Raw genomic sequence first — 25,467 nt, 5'->3', positions numbered from 1 at the left:
GGCAAAGGATGTGAAAGACAAGAGTGTTCACCTCATGCTAGGCAAGAAGAATGGAAAGAGACAGGAAAAGACATGTCCCCAGACCCACTTCTTCCAGCTAAAGAAAGCACCTGAGAAAATTTCCAGAGCCTCCTATATTAGTGCCACCACTTTGCAACCAAGCTCCCAAACACAGCCCTTTGGGAGGAGATTTCACATTCAACCCATCACATTTCATGTTACCTCTTGTCTGCTCATCCAACTGTCCACTTGCTCACTGTCTCGAGAGAAGAGGTGAAAATCCAAGCACTGCTGGTACTGATGCTGACGCCTGTCCCACAGCTCCAGCAGAGCAGCCCAGGCATTGGCAAGGGCTGTCATCTTGGAAAGGAAGAGAGAATATATTAAACACAATTTAACTCATTAAATTTATCTATATTTTTCTGAGTAGCTAATAGATATAAATTTGGGGATGATTGAGAGATACAAAAATGCATACAAAGAAAGCATTTTTCTGAAGGTTCCAACATCTAAATGAATAGCTGTAATATTAGAACAGTGGGATGAAAAACCATAAAAGAGAAGTATTCTCTACATGTATAAAAGGGAAGAAAAACATCTATTTAGATCAACAGAGCCAGAGAGCAAAAATACTGGGCTAAACAGTGTTTTAAAGCAGAATGAGTATCAGGAAATGAGTATCGGGAAAGAATAGTAAAGTGATCCATTGGGACAAAATGTAACTGTTCGAAATGTACTCCAGAGAATATAGAGTCTAAAAATGGGTAGCATTCTGATGAAGTTCAAGTTTGTATAACACATAAAATGTCAGAACAAGAATTGGTTTGTAATAAAAAAAAGCCATTAGTACATGAGAAAAACTGCCACCAAGAGAAAAAAATACATTCTTAAGTCTAGAAAAATAGTCTTTGTTTCTAAGCAAGAATCTATTCAATGAATTCCAGCTCATTTTAGCTATTGCTATTCATTGCATCAAAAAAGCAGCCTAAATTCTCAGAATTCCAGGAATAAAATTCACTTTTCAAGGACTTAGGGTTCTGCCAAAGAACACAATCGATATTGTAATGTTTCAGAGTCCTGGGCAACTCAAAAATATGATTGTTTCAACTTCAGCCATTACACACAACTTCAGGCTGTACTCAGAATTTAGAGAGCTAAAGAGAGGCACACAACCCAGATGCCCCTCAGTAGACGAATGGATCAAGAAAATGTGATATGTGTGTGTGTGTGTAATTATATACTTCCATCAGAAAGAATGACCCCACCCCATTTGTAAGGAAATAGACTTAGAAAAAAATCATATTAAGTGAAGTAAGCCAGACTCAAAGACACACAGGTCCCATGGTTTCCCTTATTTGCAATAATTAGTATACATCTAGGATAATCTTAACAGATGATCAGAATATCCCAATAGCTATGTACATATGACCATATAAGATGATGTTAAGCAAAATGAATTTCAAGACATGGACACAAGAGTTTTTTCTTTGTTGTTGTTGTTTTTAGTGTACTATGTGATTTCTTGTTTCTTATGATTTCCTCCTATGGTTTATTCTCTATTGTCACTGTATTTGATTTTGGTATCCTGGAATTGTCTATATATTTATATGAATTAGGGAAGGGAAAGGAAGAACAGAATTGCGAGAGAAAAGACAAGGGGGAACCAATGTCACAGCGATATACACAAGACAATATGTTGGAAATGACCTGTACACCTTGGGGGGGGGACAGGCTGGGGGGAGGAAAAGAGGGAGAAAATTGAGAGTCGGGGTAAGAAGTTCAACAAGAAATATACTTATTACCTTACTTATGTAACTGTAACCCCTCTGTACATCACCTTGACAATAAAAAGAAAAAAAGAAAAAGAGAGAGAGGCACACTAATACTGTCATGCCCCGATTATGCATCTGGAACAAAATCTCACTGGATCAGGGGACTAAGGCTAGCTCCTATGACCCATGGAGTTGGAAAGATGGAAAACATGATTTCCTCATCACTGCAGCTCTGTGTTTAAATTTGAGCTTAATTTGAGGTTGCATGGAAGAGTGAAGAAGTGGCATAGGTGCCAGCCATGCACCAGGCATTGGTATGGACACAATAGAGGTCCTGTGGCTCAAGGCACAAAACTCATTGAATTTACAATCTAGGGATGAAACAGAATATGTTAGGAAGGCAAATATATGGAGGTTAAGATTAGGTAGATGTCAGACCATTGATGAAATGAAGCTCAAGAGGCAATCACTCACTGGTGTGCTGAGAATGTCGTTAAAACTTCTGAGCTGCAGCAATGTGAAAGTCATGTCCATACTATTAGCATGTTTAGGTGGTTTCTAAGTTGTTTAAATCAGAGAGTACCATAGTAACGAGGTGAAAGGAGAGCTATATTTGTAATTGAAATGTCACAAATCCCCTTAAATAAATTACCTTTTCTCTAATTTCATCAGAAGCATCGTGATTGCCGTCCAGCAATTCTTGACCAGTTGCATCAGCCGATTGAAATCGGTCGTCATAAGAGTCGATCTCATGCTGTGGCCACAAGACAAATCATCTCAAACAGAGCAGCAAACCCGACTTTCTTGGCACTGAACCAAACCCCCTCCCTTCTATAGGAGAGGCCTTTACTCTTTACCTTATGCTGCTGGTGCCTGGCTAATAGGGCTTCCCCGCTGGCCACATCTGTTGGCAATTCATCAGCATTGATGAGTGCAGTTTTCTCATTCATCCAGCCGGAGAGCTCATCATAGTCAGACAAGAATCGATGGTACCTGTAGGACAGGTGAGGTGTAGGATAGGTGAGGCAAAGGGTAGCCAAGGGGAAAAAAAAGAGAGAGATTTGAAAGGACTTGAACAACCAGTTAGGGTTGGGCTGGTCTCTGACATGTGACATGCTTCTCCTGCTAATACTCCTCTTCTTCCTCTGATATTATAACGGGAGTATGTGTGTGTGCATGAGTGTCCCAAGTACGACACGTTAAAGTCACACCTACTCCAGAGGCACTTGAAATAGAGGAGAAACCCCACAATGCAACCAGTAGATAAATAACAGACATCATTTCATGGCCAGAAGTACTCGAATTAGGAATTCTTTATGTACCTGAGCTTATATTTAGCTTATTAATAAAAACAGGAAAATGGAAAAAATGGTCTCCTATTAAAAAAAAATTAAGTTCATTATTTGGATTTATGCCACAAGATAAACATGGTCTTCTGGTGATGACAATACTAAGTATAAGAATCAACTATTAAAATAATGCCTGATCATGACAATTTCTTGTAAGCTGTTGTTGTTGTTGTTGTTGGCTGTGGGGCTTGAACTGAGAGTTTGGGTGCTGTCCCTGAGCCTCTTTGTGCTCAAGGCTAGTGCTCTACCACTTGAACCACAGAATCACTTCTAGGTTTGGGATTCCTTCCTTCCTTCCTTCCTTCCTTCCTTCCTTCCTTCCTTCCTTCCTTCCTTCCTTCCCTTCCCTTCCTTCCTTCCTTCCTTCCCTTCCTTCCTTCCTTCCTTTCCTTCCTTCCTTTCCTTCCTTCCTTCCTTCCTTCCTTCCTTCCTTCCTTCCTTCCTTCCTTCCTTCCTTTCTTCCTTTCTTCCTTCCTTCCTTTCTTTCTTTCTGTGGTTAATTGGAGATAAGAATCTCAAAGTGCTGAAACAAGGATACAGGTTGACCCATTGCAACAATGTTGGAAATGAACTTTACAACTTAGAGGAGAAAGGAAGAGTTGGGGAGGGAGAGGAGGAAAGGGATAGTAAGAGAAAAACAAAGGAGGGGGTAACAATGTTCCGCAAGAAATGTACTTATTACCTTGCTCATGTTACTGTAGCCCCTCTGTACAGCATCTTTACAATAAAATAAAAATTTTAAAAGAGTCTTATGGTGACTTTTTTGCCCTGGCTGGCTTTGAACTGTGATCCTCAGATTTCAGCCTCCTGAGTAGCTAGGTGTGAACCACCAAAGCCTGGCTTCTTGTAAGCTTTTAGGTTTCAGTCTCAGGAGATGATTCTGGAGTCATGTTGAGGCCCTTCAGATGGACAATTTAGCTCTTTAGCTAGAGCTATTCTGGCATGATGTGTCTACTTTGTAATAGCCTATAATGATGGAACGATGGAGGCATATGGATGAGTGGGGGGGTAAGTGTGAGGCCATAAGAGACTTTCCTTGTTAAGGTAAAACTTCATTTGCTTCTACTGAGTAGGCAGAAGACTTGACTCCCCCCCTATTCTAGCCCCTTCACCCATTTTTTACTTTGGGAGAGGCAGGTAGAGCAACAGAGAAGGGGGATTCCCACCCATAAGAAGCCTGAAGTTTTGCATATCTGGCCGTAGCCAAGGCCCGAATGTGGTCCCAGTTGGAGATCAGCTCCTCCTTCATCTGCTGGATCTGAGGGGCATCTGCAGGGTGGGAAGTCATCAGCTTGTCTGCTTTGGCACATAACTCCTTTACCTTTGGAATAAGAAAAAAACCTTTGGAATAAGAAAGAAATAAGAGAATCCATGCACTTTGACTCCTTGCTTAATTTAATGACAGAGATACAATAAAACAACAATTATATGAATACTAATCGTTGACAAAATTTCACTATTTTAATATAATACTTAATACTGATGAATTAATATTGACAAATTTTCACTAATATATTAATATGCTATACTTATAACTTATTGAGCATTTTGTATATCTCACTGTGCTTAGCTCTTTACATGCATTTGCTCATTTGGCATTCATCATTTAATAATCATGAGGTAGAAACTTCTTTTTTTTAATGACAGTACTAGGGCTTGGGCTCAGGGCCTAGCTTGCTTTAGTTTTTTCCATTCAAGGCTGGTACTCTACCACCTGATCCACAGCTCCACTTCTGGATTTTTTTTGCTAGTTAATTAGAAACAAGGGTGTCTCAGATTCATGTGCTCGAGCTGGCTTCAAACCAAGATCCTCAGGACTCAGCCTCCTTAGGAGCTAGGATTGCAGGCATGAGCCACTGGTGCCCAACTTAGAAACTACTGCCAGACTTAAGTCTCGATCTGTTCCTCACCACCTTGTAGCTCTGAATATTATAGTGGGAGTCAAGACGACATTTCTGCCCAAAAGATGAAGAAAATTCCAGTAACACCAAGCAATTTTAAGCACGATTCTCAAAAAGCAGGATCACTTTTGCCAAAAGGCAACCCTGGGCAACTATCCACGTGTTACCATTAGTTCATGCATTATGTTCAACTATAATCAGATATTGAAGAGGAGTTGGAATTTTATTATCAATATTCATCAAGGCCTGGGGTTTTATTATTCAAAAGTAAAAACAAGGAGGAAAAATTAAGGAAGTGAAATAGTGGCAGTTTGAGAAACTGGTCAGAGGCGGGCAGAGTTATCATTAGATAACAGAAAATACTCTACATGAGCAAACTCTTGTAGACAACCAGTAATAATGGGATTAAATTTGGGCAAGAGTTGGGAGCAGGGAGAAATAGAAGACGGGAAAAGTTCAAGGATATAGGTTTGCTCTAAGTCTAGCATGCCTATATTTGCTCACATATATGAAACAGAGTTTTCCAGACTTTAGAAAGAAACTTAAAGGCAAATGTAGTTTAATGGGTCTCATAGCTTATTAGAAAAGAAGAAGAAAATGCTTCCCCAGTCTACTGAGTGAAGGATAGAAAGAAACAGCATTCAACTATAACAGAAACAAAAAAAAATGTACTGAAATGAAAAACTTTGACCACAGGGTATTTCAGAGAATTCTTCTCACAGCAATCCTTTTATTTTTAAATTATGCATTACTTAATGAGAATATGAAGCACAGAGCATGGATACATCGAAAAAATAATTTTAATAAAGTAAGAACTTCCCAAAATTGGTGGACAAGTCCAAAGTAGTCTAAGGACATATCATGAAGTACCACAAAACTTGCCTTCCATTGATGATTAACACATAACTTTTCTAACTTTATGAGCAAAACCATTCCTCCAACAGTGACTTACCTTGTCCTGCATGACTGCAAGGTTCCTCTCAAGTCTCTTGTGACTGTGAAACAGTGACTCTGAGCTTACGAGATCCTTGCCATAGTCCTCTGAGGTAAGTACAGGCTCCTTCTCCTTGATCCACTGAATGGCCTCAGTCACATCCCTATCAGATAGACATTAATATAAGCACTAACAAAACAGTATGATAGGCCCCACAGGCAAGCAGAACAGCAGAACACACAGCAAGGACCTGCCTAGTTCACCCACGTAGCAATTACCCTACTTTTCCTACATGCTAGCAAAAATTAAGTTAAAAGCTTAATCCTTGAGGGTTGTGTCCACTGGGATATTAAGGACCTCCTAACAGTTGGTCTTCCAGAGTTACTTCTCCTATCAGAACCAGCTATTCATAAATGGCATTTTCCCCACTCTCCCTCATCAAATTCTTATTTGCCGATCTAGTCTCAGAAGAGATTCTAATACACCAGTGTGATTTTTTTTTATAATTTGGCCTTCAACTTCCATATCATTGCTTTAGAGTACATCTCAATTTTCTTAACTCTCACTGTCATAAAGGCAAGAAAAACCTGATGCTCATTGATTTGAAGTATTAACCTCTAGTTTCTAAGAGGAGTAGACAGGGCTAATAGAAAGAACCACACCTGGGGATGCATGCCTGTAATCCCAGGTACTTTGAAGGCAGGGGCAGAAGGATCAAGGTCTGAAACTGACTCAAACGAAAGCACATGATCCATTTTGAAAAGCAACAACAGCAAAACAATAACGAAAACCAAGCTAAACCAGAAGGACTGGGGCATGACTCAAATGGCAATGCTTACTCAAGAACCTGAGTTCAAAGCCCAGGATTAAGAAAAAAAGAAAGATTAAAAAAAAAAGAAAAAAAAGGAAAGACAGATGATGTTTTTTTCTGTTTATTTTTTCTTTCTATAAGAAAATCCATACCTCTTGAATCTTTGGAGGTCTGCAGCACTGGACAGTGTTTGCTGTCTTTGGAGAGCCAAGTTACAGAGACGCTTCCAAGCAATGTTTACCTCATCCTGCTTTGACTTTATCAAGGGCAGCTTAGGATGTTTTTCCTGCAAAGAAAACCAATACTTTGAGGTATGCAAAGATGAAGTTAGATTAAAAAATCACTTAAACATGTAATTTCACACTGCAATACTTTGTTGGAAGTGGAGAGGACCACAGTAACTGGCTTCCTAGTTGTCATTTCATGCATATTACCAAAATATAGAAAACCCAGTCTGCCAGAGATTATATCCTGTGCCAACAGCATTGGACTTGATGCACACTTGCCTGTGTGTGGGCACACACACACACACACACACACACACACACACAGAGTGCCTGATAAATCACCTTGAAACTTAAAAGCAAAGGGAAAGACATTTCCCTTTGTGAAGTACAACTTAATTTTCTTAAATGCTAGTTCTGTGGCTCTTGATACCTTTTATATTTCAAGGAAAAACATTTTCCTCTTTCCTTCCTTCCTTCCTTCCTTCCTTCCTTCCTTCCTTCCTTCCTTCCTTCCTTCCTTCTTTCTTTCTTTCTTTCTTTCTTTCTTTCTTTCTTTCTTTCTTTCTTCTTTCTTTTTCTTTCTTTCGTTCTTCCTTTCTTCCTTTCTTCCTTTCTTCCTTTCTTTCTTTCTTTTTCTTTTTGTTGGTCATGAGGCTTGAACTCTGGGCCTGGGTGCTATCCCTCAGCTCTTCAGCTCAAGGCTAGTGCTCTACCACTTGAGTCACAGCACTACTTCCAGGTTTCTGGTGATTAATTGGAGATAAGAGTCTCAGGAACTTTCCTGCCCGGGCTGGCTTTGAATCAAAATCCTCAGATCTCAGCCTTCTGAGTAGCTAGGATTAAAGGCGTGAGCCACTGATGCCCGGCGTCTTTTTCTATAATTATGTGTAGGCCATGCACATAGGGTTTTGTAGAAATGTTCAGGTGTTTTGCAAGCTACCTGAAGCGACGATGTTTATGAATACTTAAGTAGTAGCCTCTTCCTATTTTGATATTTTAGGATTTTGAAGAGCTCTCATATGTACAAATCCCTTTACCCCTCACTCATCTCGCCAGTTCTTTTCATTCATAGTCTATTTCCAAGGCTCCTCACACTGAATTGTCTCCAGTCTCCACCCTGAATGTCTGGTCCTTTCTGTTATAGCTGTGGAGGCCCCACGCCAAAAGAGAAGCTGTATCTAATTGTAGATGCGTTTTTTCTATTTCTCCCTCCTAGAGGTAGGGTCTGTTTTCTCCTGCTTTGACTCCAGGTCAGCCTTGGACTGGGTTAGTGGTAGGTGACAGGATTAATTTTCTGTAAGTTCCAGCATCTCTGCTGCACGGAAGTCTTTCAGCTTCTCTTCTCCTCCCCTGCCTGATATTCAAAGAAGCAGGCCTACTGAAGGACAAGAGAACACATGGAGACATTCCATTATCTCTGGCAATGCTCCAAACATGGGATTGATGCAACTCTAATTAAATCATCTACTAACTGCAGTCACATTAAAATACAGGAGGTACAGGAGGACAATAACCCAGCTGGTGCTCAAATATCTGACTCACTGAATTATAAGCAATTTTTTTGTTTTAAGTTTTATAATGGTTAGAAGTTTATAGATAAATGAGAAGCCTTCACAACAAGAAAAAATGTTGCAAAGGGGGAAAAGGTAGGAACTGTTGGAAATATGGCATGTAAAATAAATTAGAAAACAATCATTTTTTCCTTTGTTAGTGCCTGTCCACCCTGAATTCTTTGTTCTTCCAACACAAGGTTATTAACATTTTTCAATATACAACTGAAATCATTATAGATCTATATATAGAAAAGCATGATCTAGGCAACCATTGGAGTTTACTATTTCATGAACATGTACTATATGTGTGCATGTAGGTATATGCATTATGTAATACATTATATATGTCTGATTTTGCACATACACACATACACATACACATGTACCATTCCAGTTTTTTCTTACATATTATGTTCTTGGGTAATTTATTATGATACCAGGCCTTTGTCTACCCATTTGTGCACTTTCTTGAGTTAATGATAGTAAATAAATCAGTTTTCCTTTTTGCAACTTCTAAAAATAATCATGGAAACCATGTACAATGGATAGCATACCTGTGTATATATCTATATCTATATCTTGCTATATAGTGATATCTCAGCACTACTTTATGCTAATTTGTTCTTATCTCTACATCACAAACATGAACACACAATATATTGCATGGTACAGGAGTTACTTCATTTAATCCCTCCTCCTCTTCTTCTTCCTCTCTTTCTCTCTCTATCTTTGTTCTCTGTCTCCTTGCATCTCCTCCCCCCACCCCTGTAACTTCCATTTCTATAGACTTTAAGGAGTGGATGGATCCAGAAGGTAAAGGGAGCTGCTTATGCCTATTACTTTAAGAATATGCACTCTGTTTTCTTGCAATGCCCTATTTTTTCATAGCCCACCTACTAATTACTAGAAGTTCTTCACGAAGCTCAGGATATTTCCCCACCTTGGCTCCACTGCCCCACCTCACCTCAGCACACTCATTGGCATACTGGTTCACTCTGTCCACTTTCCCTTTTCGAGCTGCCAGCTCCTCCTGGAACTCTTCAAACTTCTTATGCAGAACTTCTGTGCGCTCCCAGTCTTCACCCAGCTCTACTAGTGTCACTATAGCCTCCTATAGACACAGAAAAGTTTCCCAAGTCACCAGTAAATATTTGCATTGGGACAACTCGAATGGAAATACTGGTGGAGCCTGGGAGAGTCCTTCTGGGAAAAGCCAGAAGCAGGTGTGTATTTCTTGAGGTGAGGACAATGCCTTTTGACACTCAGTAAGATTAGAGGAGTTGCTGACCAGAGCCTCTAGAATCATCCTTTTTATGTTCCAAAAGATGATGAGTCAATATATCCTGATTCTATTACCTTTGTGTACTGCAAATCTACAAAAAAAGCATTACATAGTGCAATCGCTTTAGCATATCTTCAGTCTTTAGAAAAATGTGTTTAGAAAGTTAAGGAAATATAAAACTCAACATAGTAGTAATAAGCACGGAGAGGCAAGAGATTAGAAAAAGAATGGGAAATATTTTCAGTCAAGACCTTGAATATGATCAAAAAGTAGGAGAGGGAATGAAAGAACCCAGGGTGTAGAGGGGAGATGAGCCTACATTAAATTTAAAGCATGCTATTTCTGTGTAAATTTTTCTCTTCTTTATATTCAGACCTATAGGTTTTTGTTTGCTCCCTACCATATTAATCTCTTGAACATCCCTACATCTTTGCCCAATGTTCTATTTCTTTCAAAATGATAAAGTCCAGGATTGGGCTTTCTTTTTTGCAGAGTAATCTGCAGAAAGTTGCTCTAGAATACCTGGCTCAGAGGGCTCAGAGGGTTCAAAGGCATGCTGTATTTAATATAGATACAGATAGAGATATAGCTAATGTATTGGATGTATATTAAGTAGTTGTACAAAGAGGTTACTACTTCACAAGTCAGGCTATGAGTACAGTCCTTCTTGGTCAATGTCACCCCTTTCTTCCTTCTCCCTCATCCCTACCCTCAAGTTATGTGGTTCAATTTTTGCATGATGTACACTGAATGTAATGACCGTGTTTGTTGATACCTTGTCCCTGATCCACTCTAAGATGTCGTCACACTCCTGTGAGTACTGATGGAACTTCAGGGCCCGCAGCAGCACATCGCTCTTCTCCTGGGTCAGCTCCAGCAGCAGGTCCCACAGGCGACGCAGTTCCTCCAGGTGGGTCTTTGTGAGAGAAGAGGCAGAACCGTTCAGGCAGGGGCTATGAAGTAGATCCAGACTCAGAGTTGTGTGCAGAAGAAAAACCCAGCTTAAAAGCTTTCCTCCCACTCAAGAAAGACACAAATGAAACAACAGAATATGCATGAAAATAGCTACCGTATCATCTGTGAGAGGAAATCTTGTTGAAATGCTTTGGGATTTTAGAGAACAGAACAATGGCAATCTACAAGATGAGCAAGGAGAAGGATACAAGAATATGTATTTAAACTGAGCCAACGGAAAGAATTTCCACAGGTGGATGATAGATGGAGAATGTTTCACATACAATAAATAGTCAGAACAGTGCCCTAGAAGAAAGAGCATGAATATTTCCCAGAAAGTGTATACAGTTCTGCTAAGCTACTAGAAATAAGTGGCACTAGAATATTTTGGGACTATAGAGTTTGGGACTTTAGAGAAGATTTTGAATTCCAGATTAGCTTGGAACATCTGTGTTACACATTTTGTGAAATTTACATTACCATCTGAATGCCATCTTCAAGAAGCTTACATTTTCAACTTCTCCTTGCTCACTGTAGCATATGAACCATATTTCCTTCCCCCTTGTCATAATGCTGTCCAATAGAGCCCTAGTGTTTCTGACATGTGAAAGATGTTTTTTAACAATTTCTCCAATTTTTTTTATTACAGTAGAGGATTAATTACACACACAAGTGAGTAATACAAAATGACTTCTATCTTATGTAAATGAACATACACTTTTCTTGTTCTGAGTTTCTCTTTCTACTAAGATTCTTTTCTTGCTAATTTTTATTTTCCCTGATCTTATTTTGCTAGCAGTGAAATGAGCTAGAACTTTTATGCTGCACAGAAGGACCAGTCCCAGATTTTAAATATATAGGGCAATCATGTTTTAGCAACAGATGAATTCTTCAATATACCAAAAGGAACTTGAATTGACTATCAATAGACATGTCTGGAAGAGTATGAATGCACTGGTTAAGTTAGAAAGTAGCTAATACAATAAGAATAGGAGTTATAAATTTTCATTGAAATGACTGTGATTTTTACCATCATTGTGCTCAAGGTTGATTTTTTGAAGACAAGATAGTCTAGGGTTATCTTAAATTGAGTGTAAAGGTGAGTTTGGAAAGGTTAAATGGTGTGGTGTGTGAAAGAAAGCTTTCAGAGGCAAAAGAGGAAGGGTTTCAGAGAAGATTGAAATAGGTGATCATTAATTTTTGGAAAGTTTTAAGGTAAAAGACACTGAAGTCAGAAGAAAGAATGAGGGGAAGCATTGGAAACTTCATTACCTCTGAGAAATGTGGAAGAGGTTGAAGCAACATGATCTTGAGGCACATTAACTCCCAGTGCAAAAGAGAGAGATGTAATCTTATCAAATGATATCTTCCACATCATAGTGCAACTCCCTCCCATCCCCCTGCCGAGTTATAGAACACAAGGATCTCCTAGTTTATTTATTTCTTCTACCTTAACACCAGCAGAACACAAAAGACAAGAGCTCTTGTTCCAAGCCATCAACATTATATTTGGTATACTCAATTAAAATCTTATTAACATAATCAACAATTGGAAATTTCTCACTGAGACAATACCAGTGATTTACCTTAGTGTCTTCATGGGCAAAATGATCTTCAGTAAACCGGACTTCTCTAATTTCTTCCAGTTCAGGAAGGACTTTTGATTTTGCTTGCACCTCTGCTACAAAGGTTTCATGTTTCTGATATTTTGCCTGAAATTTATAAATGAAACAGATCCTCTAGATTATGGTGTGGTCTTCTTATTCCTTCTATTCATACTAGGCAAAATAGCTTGCTTCCCAACCTGAATTAACTGATAACCTCTGAGCATAAATGGAACAGTTGTGTCTTCAAAGAAATGGTCACTAAAGGTAGAGTTACTAACCATAGATATGAAGGAGTCCTAGGAGGAGGCCAAAGAGAAAAAGACAGGAATTCTTGTCTCTATGATCTTTGGGAAATTATCAGTAAATATACTATTGGCTCTGCAAGCTCCACTAAGACTAAACATATGTAACACTTAGTGTTCTTATTCAGAAAAGACCAAAAGAGCTGGGCTCTATTCAAAACAGATCCCTAACTGATGATAGGTCTCATAACAACTTTTATCATGTGTAAATGGATCCATTGCATAAGTCACTTTGATCTTGTTCCAGGAGTTCCCTACTCAACATCAGCATGTGAGCTCTCTCCTTCCTGGTGGCCACATCTATGTCAGATGCTATAATACTTAGTTACCTGATAGCTCTAAAAGTTTCTACCAAACCTCTGGGACTAGGGGAACAGCGTGTCTGCTCTGTGTGATTGCTTGCCAGAGTTTTGGATAGGACACTTTTCTGCAGAAGTAAATTTTGCCTTGCTGAGAAAAAAAAAGCAAAGCAAAGCAAAACAAAACAAAACTTCTGCACCAAGAGCCATGAGTAGAAATTTAGGGAGATCTAGAAAACCTTTTGGTTGTGTAGACGGTAGGAAGTATACGTCAGAAACGCTGAAGATTCTTGACTTCCATAATTCCAAACTTACTATAATAAAACATTGAAAGCACTTGGTATGTCTGAGATTTCTTGAATGATTCAGTCACTGTTCTGTTTGGAATGAGTTTTCTTGGCAAGTAAGATCTTAGAAGTTAAAGACATGGGATATTTAGAGGTGGAATTGTTGTTTTTAACTGATAACCTGTTCACTATATTACATCATTATCTTACCATTAACCCTCTGTACCTTTACATGATAAGAATATGAATTTTGAGTGTAAGTGCATTATAAGAAACAGTTCTGAGCTTTCAACAACTGATGGACTCCAGTTTTTCTTTCCTTAGTCTCATCCCTTGGACACTTTAGGAGATGAGTAGAACTGGAAGAACTTGGCATGTGCATGTTCATGTTCTGATCTATTTCTTTCAATTTAATTCTTAAACCTCCCACCTCAATGCCTCAACTTTGTTTCATTTGTTTCTAAATAATATCATATTTTACTCACATCCATCTTTCAACTTTAAGATGAAGCAAACAAAACCTCCTGCTTCCCACCCTAGAGTTCTTTGGATCTACTCTAAAGGACTGTGTGGAAAGGTGACCTGTATATTTGTTGGCTCATAGCTCTTATCCTTTGCAATCTCGAGTTTCTCCATGATCCACTTTTCCAGGTCATCTGCATCTCGCATGAAAACTTGGTAGTGATAGGACTCTTCAAGTTTCTGACCCCTCTCAGCAACACGTTGCTTGAACCTCTGGTACCGATTCAACACCTCTTCACGCCTCTGCTGGATTTCTTCTGCTGTTTCCAAAACTTTTGGCCCACTGCTTTCTGCAGCCTGCAAGTTAAAAAGTTTCTATGTGTTTGGAAGTATCACATAGTGCCTCATATATATGTAAAATTGTTATGTGCCAAGTGAAATTTTATAAAGAAAAAAAGAAAGGAAGGAAGCTTTTATTTATGGCTACTTCTCAAGTCTTTTGTTCACTGCACTCTTATGTATCCCAAAGCATTTACTCATCATGAGAAATCTATGCCAAGATTTATGTAAGCCTATAAAAGCCTATTGTTAGAAGGCCTAAGTGAATTTGCATAACTTTAACTGTGTGAGGTAATAACTCTTATCATGTATACTACTCATACAGATGTGTGCCAATATTTAGTGTTTATTCTGTTGATATAGTGAAGTTGGACTGGTGACAAAGCTAACCACAGAATTTCAAATAGATTAAAATAATGTATCCAATTAACTAGTAAAAATCCAGAAGTGGAGGTGTGGCTCTAATAATAGAGCAACAACTTTGAGTTATACAGCCAAGTGAAGCTCAAGGGTCTGTGTTCAAGCACCAGTATCAGTACAAAAAAAGTAATTTTATTGACTCCTAATCCATTTTTTACCTTTTTAGTGCTTAAAAAGGCACTGACAAGTGCTGATTATTCTGAACTTAGTTTAATAACTAGAATTAATTTAATGAATTATATTATATAAAAACAAATTTGCTTTCTGTATTTAAAAATGTAGTCCATATATCATGTAGCTCATGTAAAATGTAGCTCAATGGTTGCCGATTTATATACTATTTTTATTTGGTTTCTTTCAAAAAACACTGCAAATCTGAATTCAGCATGTCTTCTACCTACTTACTATAAGCTTCAAATTGTTTATTTTTCAATAATTGGTATTTAGAATATTACACCTAATTTTTATGTTGGATAACATGAAAGAATTCTCTTCTTTAGTAAATAGCATTCAGGCTATATGTGACAAGATCAGCAAAATATCCATTGGGTCTGCTTCATGCATGAGAATATTGGTCCTGTTTTCTAGGCTTGTTTTATCCAGAACATTCAACAGAGAGTTTAAATTTCAGTTTTTCTAAACATAATTGCTTCCCTGTGGGTGGCAATAATCACTATGGCTATAAAGTTAAATCATTCCAGGGAGACTGAAATCTTATTGATGTATCATTTTGCCTCAAGTTATTAAGTTTCTCTCTATGTAAGCTGACTGAGTCTTGGTGGTTGTAGAGATATATACATCCTAAGTTATTGTTTGAAGTGAAACATTCAGAAAGGATAGTTAAAATTAAAACTCACTACTGTTTAAAAGTCAAAGAAGAGGGCTGGGAAGGTGGCTCAGTGGTAGAGCGCTTGCCTTGCATGCATGAAGCCCTGGGTTCAATTTCTCAGCACCACATAAGCAAAAAGAAAAAACCTGGAAGTGGCGCTGTGGCTCAAGTGGTAGAGCGCTAGCCTTGAGCTGAAGAGCTGAGGGACAGTGCCCAGGCCCAGAGTTCAGGCCAGACCCAAAAATAAAAAAATAAAATAAATAATTTTTTAAAAGTCAAAGAAGAACAATTCTAATGAATCTGTTAACAATAATACAGGATGCTCAAAGGGGGGCAGCTTTCCTAGTATACTTAAGGATGAATTGCATTGAAGACAATTGAATTCTGTACTCACGGTTTCCTTGGCAAGGTGCTCCATCTTTCCTAATGGTCTGGAATTTGGGAAGAGAAAAATATATGTAGGGAAAAGACAGAAAGATGTCTCATCTAATTCAACAGAGATGCCAGAAATGTGAATGTAGTAAAGAAAAAAAAAGTCTCAATATTCCGCCAACCAGAGACATTCCACATTATCTATAGAAGGCATACGCAGCTACTCAGCTGAGGCAGAGGCTGACTTTGACAGACAAGGTGACTCAGCAGCTTGGATGGGGGAAATGAAGGCTTTCAGTTTCTCAGCAGGATTTCCAAAAACTAAATGAAAGCCAAATTTGCAGATAAAAGAGTAGGAATAAAAACCAGCTATAGACATGTTAAGAGTGTGTTTTAGTTTTTTGATTAGTTTTAGATTTCGTGATGTCTGAGGGTTAACAAATCAAGGAAGAATCTTGTATTCCTCATGTTTCTGCCTCTTTGTAACACAGAAGTAGAAGAACTCGGCACATATAGATTCTTGCTATATCTGTTTCCAGAAAAGATAACTCAATATCTTTCTCAATACCCAAATGTGGGTATTTAAGATCCTCTAATGAATTATACCAACTTTTGCTGCAGAGGTTTTCCTAAAATATTTTATTTATGGCCTAATATATGAGGTTTCAAAAATATGATACAGATGTACCCGTAAGCATTTCAACAGAAGGAACAAAAAGGGAAGGTATGAATGTGTATTTCATCTGACCAACTATTGAATAGCATCTCAGAACATTTAAAAATAAGACTAATATCTAATGTGTAGGAAAAAGGTTTTACAATCTCTTTTTAATGGAGGAAAAATACTTTAATGGAGGCATAAATACTTTTCATAATTCTTTGATGCTGCCTTACTAAAGTGAAAACCCCAAAATAAGAAAACAATTGAAAAGGTTTATACCCTTCTTCAAAGCAGAGGAATATCCACACCCAGCTTCATTCTCTGCTTTTCTTGCTTATACTTTTTTGTTCCTGTGTCCCAGAGGCCATTTCTAAGACCAGTGTCATGAAACTTGTGCTGTATTTCCATTTGGCAGTTCTATACATCTCTTACATTTAAACCTTTATTCTGATTAGAGTTGATGTTTGAGTCCAATTTCAGTGTTTTGGGTTGATATACAATTTTCCCCCAAACTATGTGTTGAAGAGACCATTTTATTTCATGATAATCAGTCCTTCTGGCTGGCTAATTAAATACACACACATATACAGCATATATATATATATATATATATATATATATACATACATAGACATACACATATGTGTGTGATCACCATGTTTGCTACTTTTGATTATTGTATGATGAGAAAACAGAGAAGCCACATTTTGAGAGGTCAAATCAGAAGTGTTTATTAGAACACTGGCAGTCTACAGATAGACTCCTGTCCCAAAGATCTGCAGCCCAGAACAGAGCTAGCACACAGCTTTTAAAGACAAAAAGCATGTGCTTAGGGTGGAGACAAAGCCTTGACAGCCTTAATGAAAGTGTTATAACTAAAACAAAGCAAGCTAGATGAGGATAGTTATTTCTAGTAAAATTGTTATACACAGGCAGAGAAGACTTTCCGGGGGAACGATAGAGGGCAATAAGGACCCCAATTTCCTAGAGGGATCATGAGTTTCCTGGAGCTCAAAACTCAGACACATCTGCAAACCAAAGAATGTCCTCTCACCTCTGGAGTTCTCAGAAAGTTCTCATCGTCTGTTTACTTCTATTAAGATGCCAGGATGGGCATTACTTAGCTCCAGTATCCTTATTTCATTATGACATGATCCTGGACTATAGGGAACTGAAGTGAAAATATTAGTACACCAGGAAAAGATTGCTTAAAATCAAAGAGAATCAGAATGGCACAATGATTATATTGACTTGGGGTTGACTCATAATTGAATACCTAAAAGCTATTAAGTATAGGAGGAGACTATTTCAGGCCATATTTTCATATAAAATGGAATCTACATCTTATAGAATCTTGTAAAAATTATGAATGAATGCAAATTAATCTTGTGGAAGGTATTCAAAAAAGTTGGTTCTTGTCTCTTGGGTGAAGATAATTTCCCCTCCTCAGCTTAGTTCTAGGCAGAGAACATGTACAATTGGCATACTTGCCAAACACATATTCACTTTTAGTGCCAAATTTTATTAGATATAATGGATGTATATAAAACTCCTGGAGGAAAACATTGGGGAAGCTCATGAAATTAATTTTAGCAATGATTTCTACAATATGGAAACAAAAGCAAAAATCAACAAACAATGCTGGATCAAACCACAAAGCTTCTGCCTTGTAAAGGAAGCAAGCAACCAAATATAAGGGCAACCTATACAACAGAATAAAATGAACTTGCTTATATTTGAGAAAGGGTTAATATACAAAGCATATCATGAATTTCCTTAGCTCAATAAATAGAAAAATAATAACAAAAATCCAATGAAAAATAGACAGAGAATTAGTGATAGAGGACTGCTCTAGCATGCACACAGCCCTGTTGTAATGCCTGCACTGAAAATAGAAGTGAGCATGGGGCTTAAATTGATGTTTCTCTAGAGAAGACATAGTTGTGTCCAACAGGTATACTAATAAGTGATCAACATCAGTAATTAGGGGAGATAGAGAGACAGAAACAGAGACAAAGGGACAGAGAGACAGAGATTGTCTTTCTCTGATATGGAAATAGCCAAAATAACCATTAGTAGATGAATAGACAAGAAATTTTATATATAAAGGCAATAAAATATTATTTAGTGTTTAAAGTGAAGGAAGTCATGACATCTGAGACAATAGTATAAACCTTGGGGAACTTATACTAAGTAAAATAAGCTAGTCACAGAAGGATATGCAAACCACTAACATAAAGCATATAAAAATAATTGAGTCATAGAAGCGGAGAGCAGAAGGGGACTAGTAGAAAGGGTACAGAGTTTCAGTTATGCAAATGATTAAGTTCTTGAGATACATTATATATCTTTATGCCGTTATACAATGTTGCATTAATGATGATAATATAGCAGGTATGTTTAAACTATTTTTTAATGTAGAGTTCAGGTTAAGTGTGCCTACTATATTTTAAAAATAAGATAAGAATCATCTTTGGAGCAAGAAAGTGATGCTAAAGCAAGGAGAGAATCAGGGAAGAGGCTTGATAAAATAAAACAGATAAATTTAAAAAGTTCTTTTTCAGTCATTGTAGCCATGAGAGACTCATTATAAGGGTTACTCAGACAGCTCTTTAGCTATTATTTCGGAAGTTGCTAACTTTAAATGTAGTCCTACCTGGTATTCCTATTCTTTTGAAATAGACATATAAGTCTTCAAAATCTAAATATTCTTTATCCTTAATGGTACGAGTGTTAAAGCATGTCCTTGGGATAGCTTGAAAGACAGGATGAGAGCAATCTTTTCCTTGATGACTTAACAACCTCAAGCTCTGACTCTCTTAGTACTTCTGTTGTTTCTCAAGAAATCCCATTGGTCCTGATCACATGAAGAGCCTGATTAGAAAAGACTCAGATAAAGAATGCAAGGCATTCTACTTTTTGATTAGAGATTTGCATTTGAGAAGTGTGTACATTTTTTTTGTTTTGTTTTTGTGTTTTGTTGTTGTCTTTGAGCTCTTTTTGCTCAAGGCTAGTAATCTACCACTTTGAGCCACAGCTCCACTTTTGGTTTTCTTGAGTGGTTAATTGGAGATAAGAGTCTCACAGGAACTTTTCTGTCAGGGCTGGCTTTCAACTGCAATCCTCAGATCTCTGCCTCCTGAGTAGGTAGGATTACACATGCATGAGATGCCAGCACCTGGGTATGTGTGTACATTTTTAAAATAAAGTTAAGAGGCAAGGGACTTTAGAAGATCTGAGGTGATGAATTCATTTCAGTTGACTGAAAAAAGATCTTTGGATTTATGTGTTATTTACTGTTCTGACATGTTGGGGTCAACAGTTGGACAATTTTAAAATAAGAACTCTTTTTTAAAGAGAAGAATTTTATACACTTTGACAAAGGTAGGGTAATATGAAGGGCTGTCTTTCTTGTCCATGGTTATCAGTTCTGGGCAGGGCTCTCCTTCGTACAGTAAAGTAATCAGCACTGAGCAGCTTGTATCAGCCCTGCTCAGGCCTCAGACCTGGTTGATCTTCTTCTGGGCTCAGAGGCTCCAAGATCTATTTAGACAAAAATATAAGCCTTATTTATTGTGTTTTATTTGGAGTCTGACTTTCTCTGCTCATTTACCAACTAAGATGAATTAATTTTCATGTAATGCTATTTTTTCTCAGTAATTTGTTGTTTTTACTTACTTTTTAATTATTTATTTACTTGCTTATTTATTTTTATGTCAGAGTTTAAGCCAAACCAGCCGTGAAGTTTCTGTGTAGCCTCAGTTGGCCTCAAAAATGATTCTCCTGCTTTAGCCTCTAGAGTTTTGTATAATCATAAGTAACACCTCCACTATCAGCTAGGAGTTTGAAATTTTATATTTTATTTCTCTGATTATTGACTAGTAAATGGGTCATGACAGTAGATACACTATGTAAAAAAAATGAAAGTATTTTTGTAGTTATCTAATTTAATTCTCAGGATTTCAAGTCCTTAAGTCTAGCTGAAATTTTAGTATGTGTGTGTGTGTGTGTGTGTGTGTGTGTGTGTGTGTGTGCTGGTCCTAGGGCTTGAACCTATGACTTCCCTGAGCTTTTCGTGCTCAAGACTAGTGTCCTACCAGTTGAACTACAGCTTCACTTCTAACTTTTTGGAAATTCATTGACAATAAGAGTCTTATGGACTTTCCTGCCTGGGCTGGCTTTGAACCAATATCCTCAGGTCTCAGCCTCCTGAGTAGCTAGGATTACAGATATAAGCCACTAATGCCTGGCTGTGGTTGAAATTTTATAATATTCCAGTTTGCAATTCTGTAGTAAAAAAAGCAGAATTCTTTCCTTTTCTTACCTTCACTCTCTTTTTCTCTCCTTTTAACTTTATTTTTCTGCTTATTTATTTCATTTCATTTCTTTAAGAAAACCCACAAATCTTGATGTTTCCCCTGACTTTCACTGTTGAATGACAAAATAGTTTGACTTATTTTCCCCTTATAGAACTTTAGGAGATAAAGTTTACCCCTAATTATCTATTAACTTTTTCAGTAAACTATTGCCAAATACACATCCATCAGACACTGGGGATATTGTGATGAACAAAATAATACACTTACTTCAAAGTAGCCCAACAAAATTAAAGAGGCACAGAACTTGTGTGAATAGAAGAGAATTAAAATCATGTGAATTAGTGGCCTAAATAATATATTATAGAAATGCTGAGAAGTAGGCTTATTTCTATTTTGATAGTTCAGAGAAAATGTCAAAGCAGAATTGTATTTTAGGTTCCTCTTTTTGGGATTAAAATAATAAATGAAGGGGCTATGTCAGATTGCCATTTTGCTCTTAGGTTATCCAAGAGGTAGAACCATGAGTATGAATTTTTGTTGTTTAAGCCACCTAGTCTGTGATATTTTGCTATAGCAGTCTGAAAAGATGAATACACCCCTACAAATGATTCTACTTGGATTAATTTTCCCTCCTGTGTATTCTCTTGACAATTAAGTTTTCATTTTTTATATCATGTCTTATCCATGTAGAGAAAAAAGACTCAGGTAGCCAACTGCTGCAGATAGATAGGAAGATGAGCAAGCTGGATTTGTAACCATTGCAGATTTTACCTGATTTCTAAAAATGGAGAAAGAAGTGGCCATTTTTTTTTTGCCTGGAGAGGAGTTTGGTTAGTTGAATTCTTTTTGGTGCGCATATCCTATGTGAAGTGAGCAAATAATGTACAAAAAGAAAAAGATATAATTGGAGTACTTGATCTCCAATAGTTTGGGGGATGAGGTAGAACATAAATCAACACAAAAATGAGACGAACACTTTATCACAGTTTAAAGGAATCATCATTCTTCTGGTTATTTAAGCTCAGGTTCCTTACAGCCAATCTTGTTTCTTCTCTCTCAGACCCTATATCCAACCTGTAAACAAATTCTCTTGGCTATATCTTTAAAAGTTACCCAGAATCCAATTACTTCTTATCACATTCATGTTGCCACCTTAGTCCAAGTCATCAATCCTTAATTGGATTTTTGAAGTGCGTTTAAATCTTGTCTTCTTTTTCTCTCTTTAGACTCGTTTGGTCTATCACCAGTATAACAGTGAAAAAGATCCTATTACAAAGCAAATTAGATGATATCACATGTGTACTGTAAACCTTCCAATTGCTTCACATTTTACTCCAAGTGAAATCCAGAAGTTGTTACAATGGTCTTTTAGTTCGCATGTGATCTGACCCGCACTGATTTTTCTTACTCCCTATCCCATTTCACCGTAATCACCTATCATTCTGTCTGTATGCCACATGGAATGATCCTAATTCAGAGCCTTTGAATTATTTCTCCCTAAACCATACTTCCTTGAAATACCTGTACTTCTTTTCCTACACTTGTGTTAGTCATTGCCTATATATTACCTTCTAAGGAAGAACATTTTTTAAACTAGATTTTTATTGTTATTATAAAGGTGATGTACAGCAGTGTCACTGTTTAATAAGTATACTTCTTTTGTGACAATGTGACCCCTTCCTTCACTTTCTCCCAGTTTTTCCCTTCCATCCTTGCCCACAAGTTATATAGCTCATTTTATACAGTGTCCGGTGAGTATGCTACTCTATCCTTCAACCCTCTATTTCTTGGCCACAGCTTACTATTTTTAACTTCTTAGGTGACCCCAGAGCTATTCTCATTCAAGATAGGAAGGTATACAACTCTTCAGTACATCATTGAGAAACCAGTGGTAGGTGTCATATGGGACTTGTGGTTGATAGAACTACAAGCTGTGCTATGGTTGGTACAAATATAACACTTCATTTTCTAATCAACCATGTCACACAGAGGAGTGGTGAAATTAGGCTGACAGCCAGAAGATTTGTGTTGGAGGATGGGGAAGGTTTGTTTGTTTTATTTTTTAAATCTATCAACATTTGCATAGTAATAAGCTTTATCCTATCCCAACTGAGGTATGAGGTCTGGAGGAAAAAAAAAACTCTTTATGAAGCCAATGCAAAAAAAAAATCAACCAAGGGAAGAATCCTCAACCTGGTAAGATAATGAGAAGTCCAGAATCCTGAAAGGAGAAAAGAACTTGAAAACCCAATTGATTTTCAACAGAGCCGACCAATTGACTTAACAATCAAAATGTAGCATGGTGATGCTGTTTGTTAAGTTCACAAATTCTTGTCAGATTTATTATGTAATATATACAATGCATGTGATCACAATGAAGAAGAAGTGTTTCTCTTATGAACAAAGTTCAATTATGAGACACATAAGTTAGATTACATATTGATCAATACTTGAATATTCAATATAGAAATGAGGAATATTCTTCAACTATGTACCTTGGTGATAACATGAGGTCAACTTAGTGTTCTGAAGTTGGTTTTAATTTGCCATCTCTCACACAAATTATTTTTCTTTGTTGTTTCTCTTTTGCTGTTTTTGTTGTTGTTTTATTATTCTTGTGTGGTTGGGTTGGTTTTTATTTTTGAAGTGCTAGAGCTTGATCTTAATGCCATGGCCATGCTAAGTCAGCACTCTACGAACTGAGCCATTTTCCCATACCTCAAAGAAATGTTTTGTGTCAATTTAAGTGTTTACCCAGATCATTTCAACAAAATGAAATCATTTGAGTCTTTTGAAATCAAATCATTTGAGTCACATCAACTTTAACACAGATCCCAAAATGTGTTGAACTGAATAAAAATGAAAAACAAGCTACCAAATTCAGGTATGAGTGAAATTTCAATAAAAGACAGGAGGGAAAGGACAGATTTTTGAGAGCTGAGAATTTACTTGATGTCCCTGGTCTTAGGAAAAAAAACTCTTAGCTTGACCTATGTGTTTTTTTATAGCTTCTTTTATCTCTTTATTTCTCAGACTATAGATAATGGGATTGAAGAAGGGAGACAAAACTGCAAAGGCCAGGGCAATAGCTGTATCCCAGAACAAAGAATAGGTGGCAGAGAAGCGTAGGTACATGAGGGCCACACTGCCAAAGAACAACAAAAAGACGGTGAGGTGGGACACACATGTGGAAAACGCTTTGCGGCGGCCTTCAGCTGAACGAATACGTAGAATCACAGCCACAATGCCAACATAGGACATGAAAATGAGCATCACTGCTGTAATAATTTCCACGGCATGGACAATATCCACTACCTGGATCATGATGATGGTATGTGTGTCTGTGCAGGCCAGGCGCAGCACTGGGAGGAAGTCACAGAAGATATGCTCCAGGTGATTGGAGCCGCAGAATGGCAGTGTGGCGATCCAGGCAATCTCAGGGAGGGGTGTGATAAAGCCACAAATGCAGCAACCTAAAGTCAGTTGGACACATAGCTTAGGGGTCATGATAGTAGGGTAATGAAGAGGGCTGCAGATGGCTAGATAGCGGTCAAAGGCCATAGCTGTCAAGAGACAAACTTCACTGATGCCTGTGGAATGGAAGAAATACATCTGCAGGAGACAACCATTTAAGGAAATGCTTCGTCTTTTACTAAGCAGGCTAGCGAGCATGGCTGGGATGGTGGCTGTGGTGTACCAAATCTCCAGGAACGAAAGGGCACTGATAAACAAGTACATTGGCGTGTAGAGGTGAGAATTCAGCTGGACCACAGTGATGATAACAAGGTTTCCAACAATAATGAAAGAATAGATGAAGAGCAGCGGAATGAAGCAGATGACAGAATTTCCCCAGGAATCAGGGAAAGCTGAGAAGATGAACTCTTGAGCAGTAGTCCGATTGCAGTTCTCCATCTCCAAATGGGAAGTGAGGTTTTCTAGAAAGCATCTACTCTAGGTCTGAGAGGAATTACACTTACCAAAAGGCAGCCTTTTGTTAGACCCCTGAACTGGGGATGTAGAAGAAGAGAAATGAGAAATGAGATTTTCTGTATCCCATGTTGATGTAGAACTAAAGTCTGGTATGGGGGAAAATGCAGTCAGAAAATACAACTAATGTTTTGAACCAGTGATTCTCAAACAGGAGCATGAGTCAGAATCAGTAAGCGTGTTTGTTAAAATTGCTGAGAGTTTCAAACTCAACATGTCTGAGAATATTTTAATGCTATTTTATCTTTTTTAAATGGAACATTCTACCTTCTTTTAGACTTTACTAACTTTCAAGGTAGAGTAATTTCAAAAGTACTTTCTACTAGAAACACTTGATCAAATGAAATAATTTATGGAAGCAATACGTTAAGCTATAACTGATGGGCTACATTAGTAGAATCATATGCATGGCTTAGTAGGAGTTTAGAGATAGAGACTTTAACTGAGTACAATATAAATATCACATATATTAATGCATTGTCCTATTCATTTATGCCCATTTCACAATTATTTGTTTCATTTTATTATCTTCTGCCACCAACTATATTTATATCTTATTTTGGAGAAAAACACATCTTTTTAGCATCTTTTTCTAATGCATAACACATATGGATTTTCTGAATTTCTTTAAATAAATTACTTACCCTCAACTTTCATTATTGCTTCCCCAAGCCTCAAAATTCTCTCTATCATTTCCTTTTCCATTTTCTACCTTCCAGCTATGAAGATAATTCAAATTCTGTTTTCATTTTTTGCTTCTCTTTCTATATTTCCTTCTACACAGAAGACTTGTTCATTTC

The 25,467-nt window shown here is 37.5% G+C and overlaps 2 protein-coding genes across 2 annotated transcripts in view; both read right to left on the bottom strand.

The window, feature by feature from the left end:
• Spta1 (spectrin alpha, erythrocytic 1) overlaps positions 1–15,802 on the bottom strand; it is a 63,284-nt gene extending 47,482 nt beyond the window's left edge. Inside the window, exons 1-11 of the mRNA XM_069999975.1 lie at positions 15,723–15,802; positions 13,861–14,097; positions 12,370–12,495; positions 10,605–10,745; positions 9,512–9,658; positions 6,920–7,053; positions 5,975–6,119; positions 4,288–4,442; positions 2,630–2,765; positions 2,425–2,526; positions 223–360 (exon numbers count right to left, since the gene is read on the bottom strand). Coding sequence (XP_069856076.1) covers positions 223–360; positions 2,425–2,526; positions 2,630–2,765; positions 4,288–4,442; positions 5,975–6,119; positions 6,920–7,053; positions 9,512–9,658; positions 10,605–10,745; positions 12,370–12,495; positions 13,861–14,097; positions 15,723–15,746 — 1,485 coding nt within the window. The 5' untranslated portion in view covers positions 15,747–15,802. The remainder of the gene's footprint in view (positions 1–222; positions 361–2,424; positions 2,527–2,629; positions 2,766–4,287; positions 4,443–5,974; positions 6,120–6,919; positions 7,054–9,511; positions 9,659–10,604; positions 10,746–12,369; positions 12,496–13,860; positions 14,098–15,722) is intronic.
• A 7,842-nt stretch (positions 15,803–23,644) lies between these two features.
• On the bottom strand, positions 23,645–24,592 carry Or6k2 (olfactory receptor family 6 subfamily K member 2). Its single transcript, XM_070000064.1, has one exon. The coding sequence runs from the start codon at positions 24,590–24,592 to the stop codon at positions 23,645–23,647; it is 948 nt and encodes a 315-aa protein (XP_069856165.1).
• Between the last annotated feature and the right edge of the window lie 875 nt (positions 24,593–25,467).

This window comes from Dipodomys merriami, unplaced genomic scaffold, assembly GCF_024711535.1.
Source record: "Dipodomys merriami isolate MVZ:Mamm:240054 unplaced genomic scaffold, mDipMer1.0.p SCAF_56, whole genome shotgun sequence".
Taxonomy (NCBI): domain Eukaryota; kingdom Metazoa; phylum Chordata; class Mammalia; order Rodentia; family Heteromyidae; genus Dipodomys; species Dipodomys merriami.
This window is presented reverse-complemented; position numbering and strand designations above follow the sequence as displayed.

What these genes read in the sequence shown, in the direction of transcription:
- Or6k2 (XM_070000064.1), bottom strand. Translation starts at nt 24,592, where the DNA reads ATGGAGAACTGCAATCGGACTACTGCTCAAGAGTTCATCTTCTCAGCT.